Here is a 12,122-nt window from a genome sequence, read left to right on the forward strand (position 1 = left end):
GTGTAAAAGAGAAGTATAATAAATGTAGGTATCAGAAGGAGAGATTTTGGCTTCAGGTCTCCTGCTGCATAAAAGCAAGAGGAACAAGTACAAAGTTTCCCCAAACTATCATTACTAATCCAATTTATACCCTACAATGAAAGGAAGCATCTCAATAATGGCTTGTGGGAAGCTAGATTTACTGCTTTTGATTGCCATACTCATCTCTTCCTACATGGGGGGGGGGGGGGAAACAGAGTGAGGAATCGGGAAAACATTTGGCATTTAAGAGCAATTTCTGAAAGACAGAAGAATGGATTTAGGGAAGCAAAAGACAGGAGCATTTCATAACTGAGCCACACAACGGTTGGATCTCCTGTTTCTGTGATTACCTATTACCTACAATTCATTTGTGACATTTCCTCCCTCTTGATGGTGAAAAAGCAGCTGATTCTTCAACAGGTACTTCATCAAGAGTGTGAAGTAGTATAACAGTGTTCTGATGATGCCGGCAGGGTCTCTGGCTATAGTGTGCCTTGAACTGAAGCTCATCCTAAAAAAATATGGATCATATATACCGTTTGGATGTCTCAGGCTGGCTTATAAATGAAATTGGCTGCTGTTGCCTGCTGCTAATCAGTGTCACTGGCTGTGCCACAGAGTTCAAACATTAAAGGCAGGGACAAAACTCTTTTAGAAAGTAAGAAGAGCCTTCTAGATCAGGCCCGTGGCCCACCTAGACCAGGATCCTGTTCTCACAGAGACCAACCAAGAAAGAAAATGAAGATAGCAATTTAGTGGCATCAGTGGCGTAGCGTGGGTTGTCAGCACCCGGGGCAAGGCAAGTAATTTGCCCCCCCATAACCCGTGGATTTGAGCCCCCTAACCCATGGATTTGCACCCCCTAACCCATGGATTTGCGCCCCCTAACCCTAACCCCCAGATGTTGCGCCCAGTGCGGCCGGCCCCCCCTGCACCCCCCACGCTACGCCACTGAGTGGCATGAGAAACTTGTTGCAGATTTCAATATTGTGTTGTTCGAAGTGACTGGAAGCACTGACTCCTTTTGGAAGAAATCTTTGTCCATGCCCACAAAAATATTATTCAATTTTTTTACTGGCAGAACTTTTCAAAACAAAGCATAAGCATCAAAGACACAGCCAAGATATCCTTAGAATGTCTTGTGCTGTGCAGCACAGGCTCAGCAGACCTATAAGCAAAGTTTCCTCTCTCTTTAAGAGCATCCATTTCCCTGGTGCTGTTTTCCTTGAGAGCTTCATTTACATCTTCTGTTCCTTGTGGCATTCAGACAAAGAACTAACTGCCACCACCCTTTCAAGATGGCAAATTTGCAACTCAGTACCTTGGTCACCTGATCTAAGGTGACAACAGTTTAGAGTAACAGAAAACAATTGAAAAAAATTCCTTCCAGTAGCACCTTAGAGACCAACTCAGTTAGTTATTGGTATGAGCTTTTGTGTGCATGCACACTTCTTCAAATACACGTGTATCTGAAGAGGTGTGCATGCACAGGAAAGCTCATACCAATAACTAACTTAGCTGGTCTCTAAGGTGCGACTGGAAGGATTTTTTAAAATTTTGTTTTGACTACAGCAGACCAACACAGCTACCTACCTGAAACTAGAAAACAATCAGTAGGTAATCACTAACCCATTTAGGAGCTTAGAGCCCCTTGGAAAAACTACTGTGGAAAACCCCCAATATTAGCAATACGCATTTAGCCATTTCCCATTTTAAACCTTCATTAATACACATATGCCTGTTGTCTTTGTCCATGGAGTTTTCTTGGCAGGGATACTGGAGTGGCTTGCCAGTTCCTCCTCCAGGTGGATCACGTTTGGTCAAAACTCTCCACTATGACCTGTTCATCTTGGGTGCCCTGCTCGGCATAGTTCATAGCTTCTCTGAGTTATTGAAGCCCCTTCGCCATGGCAAGGCAGTGATCCATGAAGGGGGCAGTGATCCATGAAGCTGAGGCTCCAATACTTTGGCCACCTCATGAGAAGAGAAGACTCCCTGGAAAAGACCCTGATGTTGGGAAAGATGGAGGGCACAAGGAGAAGGGGACGACAGAGGATGAGATGGTTGGATGGTGTTCTTGAAGCTACCAGCATGAGTTTGACCAAACTGCGGGAGGCAGTGGAAGACAGAAGTGCCTGGCGTGCTCTGGTCCAGGGGTCACGAAGAGTCGGACACGACTAAACGACTAAACAACAATACACATATATCTCAATCTATTATACTTTACAAATCTGCCTTAGAGAATGAGCTAGTTGACCACCTAGGATGCCCTTATCAATTCTTAAAGGCTGACCATTTGCTAATTTGTTGCTTTCTGGTGCAGCAAAGTGTGTACAATCCCAGAAGTGAAACCAGACCTGAATGATAATCAAACCAGCTCTCTGCCACTGGACAAAATCCACCGCTGTGCCAACTCTGATCAGTTACCATGCAGCATCTGCTTAAAAACATGTAATATTTATTTTTATTTAGCACAGTCGTACCTCCTTGCGAGTTGAACATTTTGGCTCCTGAACGCCACAAACCCGGAAGTGAGTGTTCCGGTTTGCAAACGTTCTTTGGAACCCGGACGTCCGACGCAACGTTCGCGGCTTCCGAATGTTTTGGAAGTCGAACGGACTTCCGGAACGGATTCCGTTCGGCTTCCGAGTTACGACTGTATTTATTAGTTGCTTTTTCAAAAAAGAAACAAAAGCTACTCAAAGCTACTCACAGCAATAAATAAATATCACATACTTGAAAACCAGCATAAAAACAAAACAAGGGTGGGGGCGGGAATCCAAAACGCATTCATATATTTTTTTAAGTTCCCTGGGAAGAAGGACTGTTAAGCTACTGTGGGATTTGCAGCCTCTCATCACCCTTAAGAAATAACAGCTCCGGGGATTCTTTGGGGGAAGCCCAAAGTGATATAACAGTGCTTTAAATGTATGGATCAGATGTGGCCTGTCCCTTCCATGTCACACAAGACGTGGCCCTTAGTCATGGGCTGCAGCTGTCCGGGCCTTACTCCTTAGTACTGGATTTGTTGTGCTCAACCCTTCCCTCCTCTCATTCTCTCAGCAGGCTTTTCAGAGAGAGAAGTGGTCTTTATAGCACGCAAAGCCCAATAATTACTTATCTGGGTTTGTCACTAAGTAGGAAGAGCGTATCAAGTTGTTTAGGTCTCTGTGCAACCTTGCTATTATCTCTTTCAGTGGGACGCCTGGATAAAAAAGAAGGCTGTGTGTGTGTGTGTGTGTGTGTGTGTGTCTGTGTGTGTCTGTGTGAAATTAACTTGTGTGTGGTTTAAGAAAAGTGAATTGCATTTCCTGCTTTACTTGACAACCTTTTTCTTAAAACCAGTTTTCTGATAGTGAACCAAATAAAAACCTAATAAATGCTTTGGTTCCATTTCCTCAGTGTTTCCACTGATCTGGCAGCAACACTTTCCCCTCCCAGAAACTGAAGGGCCAGCGCTTAGTTCATTGGCCAAGAAGCTATGCCTTAATATACCAGATATGAAATGAAGTCTTGATAATAAACTGTACAATACAGCATTCAGAACTCTGGGCATTCCTCTGCAACAGGAACACAGCAACACGTCCTGAATGGACAAAAAGGGCATTTGAAATGAACCCTCCAGTGGCCTTTTGTTACTCTTTTGTTGTGTAATTTTGTAAGGGGGGAAATATTGGCTATTTGCGGCATTCAGCTGCGTAGGATGTAGGACTTCATTTATTCACTGATGTCTTGTTTCATTCTGGCGTCGTCTGGTAAATTAGTGGTTTAATAACCCAATGGCGGGGGGGACCTTATTTTTCAGAAAACATGGTGCTTTTTGAGACTACAAGAAGAGCTTTGCTGGGTCAGGCCAATGGCTCATCTGGTCCAATCAACTGTTCTGACCCTGAGGAGGACCTGAATGCAAGAGCGCTCTCCCTTCCTGAGGTTTCCAGCAACTTTTGGAACAGAAAGTGCTTCCTTATGTAGAGTCTATCTGGTTCACTTCATACCCCAAATGGAGATTGACCACCAAGGTCTTTCCCATAACATCTCCATGAGATCCTTTTAAATGCAGACACTAGAGATTAAAGGTAGGAGCTTACTTCATGAGGGTAAAGGTAAAGATAAAGGACCCCTGGATGGCTAAGTCCAGTCAAACATAACTATGGGGTTGCTGCGCTCATCTCGCTTTCAGGCTGAGGGAGCCAGCGTTTGTCCACAGATAGCTTTCCAGGTCATGTGGCCAGCAGGACTAAACTGCTTCTGGCACAACAGAACACTGTGATGAAAACCAGAGTGCACGGAAACGCCATTTACCATCCCACCACAGCGGTACCTATTTATCTACTTGCACTGGCATGCTTTCAAATTGCTAGGTTGGCAGGAGCTGGGACAGAGCAACGGGAGCTCACTCCATCACGGGATTCGAACTGCCAACCTTCTGACTGGCAAGCTGAGAAAGAGTGACAGGCCAAGATCATCCAGTGAGTTCCATAACCAAGTGAGGATTAGAACCCGAATCTCCTTGGTCACAGCCAGACACTCTAATTATTATACTACAACTACTCCTAGTGGGGTGTATTCCTCAGTTACACAGAAAGCTGCATTATGCCATTGTCAGACCACTGGACCACCTAGCTCAGAATTGTCTAGCAAGGGTAGTCAATGCAGTGTCCTCCAGAGGTTGTACAACTCACATCACACCACATTTATATACCAAAACAACCCAAAACTTCCAAGTGGGTTATAGGATGGGTCAGCACCTTCCATAACATCTGGGGCACCAGATGCTAATCATTGTCTGCTGCAGATATGCAGATCCGGTCTCTCTCTCGATTGTACTGCACTCCAGTTCCTTTCATCCTGTCCATAGTGGCTGGGAAGGATGGGAACTGGAGTCAAACAACATCCGGAAGGACACAGGTTCCCTAAATCTGAACCACTCCAAATCCCTCTTGGATGTGTGAAAACACATACCTGGTTCTTTGAATCCTAGCCCTCATACTGTGCACTTTTTCAATTTATATTAAGACATTTTCATTCATCGACCAACCTTTGTGCCACAGAAAAGCACAAAAATTTCTCACGAGGAAGGAACATCTTTCCCATGCTAGAAAATTGCCAGCATAGCTTTTAAAATAAAATTAAAACTTCATTATTTGAACATGAAGTCCGTGTGAAATCATTGTGGAAAATACTGGAAAACACAGCACAGCACATTTCCACAGAAAGTGACCTTAGATTCCTATAAATCAGTGTCTTCTGTTCTCTGTGGAAACTAAAAAAGAGGAGGATTTGGTGATTCTTGATTTTTCTTTTCCCTTTTCTTTGTAACAGCATTGAATCAGCTCTGACTCAGGGTCAAACTGCACAGTACATTAAATGCATAGTGTGCAAGACCATATCAGGATCAAGTCATATAGGGAAGGGGAGCTTTGATTCCAACAAAAATCACCCCACTTAGCCTTTGAAAAAATGCCCCCTTAAAGTGTAACTTGACCCTCAGGAGTGACTATTAGAAAGACACACTTGGCCACTTAACTATGGTCCTCCAGATTTTGTTGGACTCCTCTTCCCATCAGCCACAGCGTGCATGATCAATGGCCAGGAATGATGAGAGGTGTAGTCCAACAATATATAAGTGGGGCACAAGTTCCCTGTCACTGCTCTAGCCATATATATTTAACATTACTAATAGTAAGTAGCTTATAGTTGGGCACGAATAATACTTTTTACATGAATTTTAAAGACACTCACCAGTTCCTGAGCAACCTAGCTAATTGTACAATAAGATGCACATTTTAATGGCATTTTACGCCAAGATAAAAATACTTCCAAAATGACACATTGTGAAAATTGACTTCCTGACTTTGCCTTGTTTTGGTAATTCCATTCTCCTGAGTCTACTTCATGGGCTTTGTTTCATGGTGAATGGCATTTCTATGATGGATCCAGCCCAACCATTTAACAAAACAATAGCCAAGATCAAAGAAAAGAGGAAGGAAGAAAAGAGACAACCCAGAGATGAGAGACGTTTTGAAAAGATATTTCCAAGACCTACACCTAAAGACATGTCTGCCACAGTGTTTAAGAAACTGGAAAGCCTAAGGCGACCCGAAACAGCTTAATACAATTCGCCTGTCCTTGTCTGAATTATGTTTGGAGTCTGAAGGAGTAGGGAGAGATGATAGCAAACAAGATATTGCAACGCAGCAACTGCTAATGGTCTGAACATGGAAAATTGGAAGTCAGCCATGGACAACACAGTTACGTCAACTATTCTTCTGTGCAGGAAATAAAACACTCTCCGAAGAGATTCCAGAATATAGTTGCCAGGCTGCTCTTGCCATCTCCCAATGACTTTAAGCCTCAAAGAGCCCCGCTGAAATGAAATTACAAGCTTCAAACATGTGGACCCTGCAAGGTGTGTGTTGACAGGTGCTCTTGCAACACAAAGGACACAATTCCCCATGGAAGCAGACTGGGAAATGTCAAAGCGAGAACCTACAGAACATAGCTGTGGAAAACTTCTCAATCTTAATATACTAGATATCAAATTGCAAAAAAGACAATTGTTTTAGGGAGCATGTGCTGCATACATATTTTTTTTAAATAAACACATAATGGTTTTCCCAAGAGGATGCTATTCTTTTGACTCCCCTGCTGCCCTCTCCCCTAATCTGACTCTCGTGGCCTTTACTCCAGTGTAGGTCATCCTCCTCTTGTTTAGAGTTCTCTCTGCAGTTCACCATCAGTTCTCACTCGATCTCAGAGAGCAAGTCAAGAGCCTGAAAAATTAAGCACCCCCATCTTTGCAGAGAATTCCAGCAACTCAGAAAGCTCTTCTCATAGCTTGTGTAGGAGGTGGAAAGAAAAAGTGCTAAATATGCATTCAATCCTGTGAATGCTCTTCACACAACATGCCCTAAAAATATATGCTAATTTACTGAATAACATGCTGTACACAGCTTAAGGAAAGGGTGTCTATCCAGGCCTTGGTTTATGTGCAGCCCAGCTCTTTAGGGTTACTGTACTCTGGTCACATCCACACCATACATACAAAACACATAGTTCCCCCCAAAGTATCCTGGGAGCTGTAGAGAGTGTGAAGGGGGGAGGAAGCACCATCGCTTCCACCAGCAACAAAGGGTAGTCCGATAAAGGACTCCGGGGGGTGTTGCCCTATCTGAAGCCTATGGAGGTGTGGGCCTAAGGCACGCCCCCGAGCGGTGACCCCGAGGGAGCTCCTATTTGACGTGCCTCAGCAGGATTCCCTCGACTGGTGGTTAACCCTTCACGCAATTGGGCTGGAGCAAGCTAGTCGATAGGACCAATGCCTAAAGCCAATACCACTCATTCCAGTAATCAATAAAGTTGTGGCCTAATTCGCCCATTTAACCTTATATTCAGTGTGTCGTGTCTTTATTTCTTCTGGGGGGAGGCAGGAACTCGCCACGCAATAATAATCCTTCTTCTTCCATCTATTGAACGTCAGGACAAGTGTCTCACAGTTGAATCACCTTTCCAGGGACTGCCCTTTTAAAGCTGTTTGGAGTGGGCTGTGGGAGACGAACAAAATCTTCTCAAAGTCTGGAAATAATCCTTCTCTAACTCTGTAATAAATCCTTCTCGTGCTTTTTCAACTCCCTTCACCTCTTCCCCCTAAGGCAGACGTTCTGTGTATATATTAGAAGCTGATCTGATCTCTTTTAAAATTATGCCTTGAGAGCTCTGGACAATGGAAATACTGTCCACTGGGATCTAGCAGATGACCAAATAATTAAGCTATTGTGACATGTGAGTTCAAAAGCTGTTAGAGGCGGATGCATTTATCTTGCATTGTTGACTCACCTCATGAATTCATCCCGACGTGGGTTGAACAAGTATTTAATGGAAGATTGGTATAATCCTTAAATAAGTTGTGCTTTAAATGATAATGAATCAATGTTTCGAGGGGGAATCAGTTGCATTTAAGATTGATTTTATCAGTGATGGGACTAAAGCAACATACCTTCTCTACCTTTTCCTGACTCCCCAGTTTGTACTTTTCATGTCTACATATAGATGTTGGAGGTAATATACAGATATATTGTATCTAAGCACATAATTATTCAAACACCCCCGCAAGGCTGAGCAGTATTACAATTCTCATATTGCTGACGAGGGGGTGGGAGGAATAAGAGACAATAATGATTTGAAGCCATCTTGCCATTTCAGAACAGGAGCAAGCCCTGAGTGGGAACTTCCCAGACTACAGCTCTGTCTCTCAAACATTGTTTGTGTCTACAAAGTGCCCTCATGGCTACTGTATTAACCTAATTCTTTGCATTTTTTATTTCTTCTTCTGCTTGCACATTCCCCACTTGATGTTAATATCTTGCTCGATGAAGGTCTCTGGAGAACTCAGTAATTTGCCATACTTTTATGACAGAACTTTCCAAAAGTTCTGCACCCTTTCCAGCAACAACATCCAGAAACAATCCACCCACCAACTTGTGGGATGCAGCTGTTAGATGTTGAAAAGAACTCTGATTTCCAAGTTGCCAATAGTTTGGAATGTTGCTGTTCAATGTCGTCATATTGCAAACACAATTTTCAGCCCAATTTTCTTTATTAGCATGTCAGCATGTTTAAGGATTTGGCTTAAACCCAGTAACCTTCAGAATGGCTCTCAATAGCAGAATCTGAATACAATAAATCACAGCCAAAAACAACAACAACAACAACAACAAAATAGTCAGGATAAGATCAGATCAGAAGAGCCAAAAATGATATAGTAGCACAATTAATTTAGCTGTCCCAAAACCTGTCTCAAAAGGGCTAATTTTGATCAATAGTCATGCAAACTTCTTTGCTGAAGACATACTGGGAAGTCAGGGAGAAATCCACATTTTCTAAGTAGAGGGAATTTTTTTTAAATGTTCCCTTTTCCTTTTAATTGGGGGAGCCCACCCTACAGCGGAGAGCCCCAGTGAAGGTTGACCACAAGAGAGAGGCCAAAATGAGGGAGCAATTCACAAACACACACTGTTGTCTTCCTATTTCTTTGCTATACCAACATGAGTATGTTTTCTGAGAGCCATGCAGATAGAATGAATAAAAACAGCCTTCCTGATTCCAACATAATTACAAGTATTACTTGTGTGAAAGATGCACAAGTAATAAAAAATACAGAGAGAGGCTTTCTTCTTAACCACGATCCACCAGGTTCCCTAGTGGTTTGTAGCTTGTTCATTGTAAATGTTGGAAAATGGCATTAGAAAAGAGCTTAAACCAAATGCACAGTAAAACACAGTTTCCTTTATCAATAATAATAATAAAGTGGAGAAGAACTGCCCCCCAAAAAAGGCCACTACAATTTCTCTGGAGAGAAGTTACTTACAACAAGGCTTTTATACAAGACAAGAAACTGAAAATAGAGTTTAACATTCTCAGAGCAGCTTCACAATCCATCTCTCTTCCCAGTGAAGTCTGAGCCCTGTGGCTCTGTGAGAGGAACAGGAAGTCTCCTAACTACTTTCAGCACCCTTGACAACTTGGATTGTTTGGCAAAAGCCATGGTTGTTTACAGTGGTACATCCTGCTTTAAATGCCTCGTGGGTCATCTTCAGGAGAAGAAAGCCACTTCCGCCCTACAGAGGAAGTGGGTTTGTGGTCTTCACGGCCCCACCATGCGCGTGGTGGCTGGAGCCCAGCCCCGTGCGATTGGGAGATTCCCGGCCGTGTCACACCCTGGCCAGCCAATTGGCTGGCTCTGGGGGCGTGGCCTGCCCTATTTAAGGCAGGACGCGGCCAGCAGTAAACCCTACACAAATCCAGAGTAAAGACGCTAAGACCGTTGGAAAGCGCCTTGTACGCCTCTCTCTGCCATGCTGCTGTCAAAAGTATTCTCTGTTTTCCTTTGAACCACAGCAGCAAGGCTGAGAAAAGCGTCTTGTGGTCTGGGCAATCCAGGACCTCCATACACACTGCCATGGCTTGCACCCCTGGCGTGGCCACTTTGGTGCTGTTAACTCAGCAAAAACAATACGAGAGGCTGCCATCACGAGTTATCGGTCTTTGCAGCCAAAGCAGGCTCTGCGATTCCCCAGCAGTTTGACTTTGGCCCCAGAGGCACACTCCATTGTCTCCCAAGACAGACAGATGCCAACAACAACAACAACAACCAATGTATAGTGCTTATGGGGTCTAAGACTGGGGACACTTTGTTTTAAATCCACACTCAGAAACGACACTCACCTCCGAGTGTGGGTTAGCCAGTCGCTATATTGGTCTCACAGAGACCAATGTGAAGATAAAACTAGGGCAGAGGGGCAGAGAAGGGGTGTGTGTTGCCTTGATCTGCTTTAAGGGTGAGATATAAAAGCGTGAAATGTTAAACAAACGTGGTTGGCTGTCATAGCGCTGCGCATTGTGCTGACTTAGAGTATATTGCGGGGTGAGGTAATGCTAAACACAGTTCTTTGAAGTGAGGGGCAGGGCAACACATAATAGAATGGCATCCCATCATATGTCCAGCAGTTACCTGGACGTAACAACAAAAACAGGTAGTAAAAAATGGGACGGGGTTTGCGCTTAAGTTGTAGATAATCTTAAAACAAGGCTGTGGACTCCAAATCCTATCAACCCCAGCCAGTGTTGTCAGTGGTCAAGTATTATGGGATCGGTAGCCCAATGACATCTGGAGGGCCACAGGTTCTCCCACTTCTGCATTTAAAAGGTGTAAAAGTAAAAGGACGCGGGTGGCGCTGTGGGTAAAACCTCAGTGCCTAGGACTTGCTGATCGTATGGTCGGCGGTTCGAATCCCCGCGGCGGGGTGAGCTCCCATCTTTCAGTCCCAGCTCCTGCCCACCTAGCAGTTCGAAAGCACCCTTAAGTGCAAGTAGATAAATAGGTACCACTGTATAGCGGGAAGGTAAACGGCGTTTCCGTGTGCTGCGCTGGTGCTGGCTCACCAGTGCAGCTTCGTCATGCTGGCCACGTGACCCGGAAGTGTCTCCAGACAGCGCTGGCCCCCGGGCTCTTAAGTGAGATGGGCGCACAACCCTAGAGTCGGACACGACTGGCCCGTACGGGCAGGGGTACCTTTACCTTTACCTTAAAAGTACCACAGAAAAATATCAGCATTAAATCTATCCCTCTCAACTTTATAGTAGATAAACTAACCTGTTTGGCCATCTGGTCCTTCTTGCCAAAGCCAGTGGCAGCGGCGATATTTCCGGCACCTTCCACTGTCTTTTGTGCCACGGCTGTGACACCAGTCACTACAGCTCCTCCCATGTTTGACACTCCCTCTTTAGTTTTCTCTGCCACTGTGGAAAAGGCAAAAGGTTTTGGTTTTGAGGTAAACTTGGCCTGCTCACAGCTCTCGACATCATGTGAAAGCAAGCTGGCTCTGCGTGAGTCTCCCTTCAGGAAGGTTTCTTCACAAGACTTCATGGCATGGGGGACTCTCCCCCAGCACCACACACCACTAGTCCAGGCCTGCTAGCCTGAACACAACCTTTCCTTGGGTTGCAGAATCAGTGACGGAGCATGTAACTTTGCATGTGGAACCTCTAGGGATAGGAGAGTCCATCAATTTTGGGTTTCTCTTGGTTTCTCATTTTACACTTCATCACTTTTCCAAACAGGTTTGGGATTTATGTTAGACTTAGCAGGTGCGTGGGGGGCAGAAAAAGGAAGAAAATGTTCCCTTGCAATAGGAGAAATCCTTGCAATGAAGGAGCATTTCACTTAGTGCTCCACTGAATACAACGATATTTCTTTTAAAGAACTGCTGGGGGAGGGAGAAATACATGAGCAAATATGTTATGCATGTTATATTTTAGCCTTCTGTGGATGGCAAAGATTTGCAATCCTCCTATCATTGTCCTGGGACTTTGTGCTTTGCGGGGCAGGAGAAGGGAGAGTAGACAAGATCAGCTACCAGCCCACTTAACATTTCCCCATGAATGGAGCTGGGCACTAAAGGGGGTGGGCAGGGAAGAATGCAGGATTTCTTTTTTATGTCCACCTGAAAATTCACCAGCATTTTAGTGCAAATTTCTCCTAAGAAACGCATATGCAACTTTGCCTAATATACACAATTTTGCAAAGCAATTTTTCTCTACAT

General features: G+C 44.3%; 1 protein-coding gene across 1 annotated transcript in view; it reads right to left on the reverse strand.

Moving 5' to 3' along the window:
- The window catches only part of SNCA (synuclein alpha), a 48,093-nt gene that overhangs the window by 16,329 nt on the left and 19,642 nt on the right, over window positions 1-12,122 (reverse strand). The window contains exon 4 of the mRNA XM_082236803.1: window positions 11,174-11,319. Within this exon, the coding sequence (XP_082092929.1) occupies window positions 11,174-11,319 (146 nt within the window). The remainder of the gene's footprint in view (window positions 1-11,173; window positions 11,320-12,122) is intronic.

The sequence above is a fragment of the Podarcis vaucheri genome (assembly GCF_965113315.1).
Source record: "Podarcis vaucheri genome assembly, chromosome: 9".
Taxonomy (NCBI): domain Eukaryota; kingdom Metazoa; phylum Chordata; class Lepidosauria; order Squamata; family Lacertidae; genus Podarcis; species Podarcis vaucheri.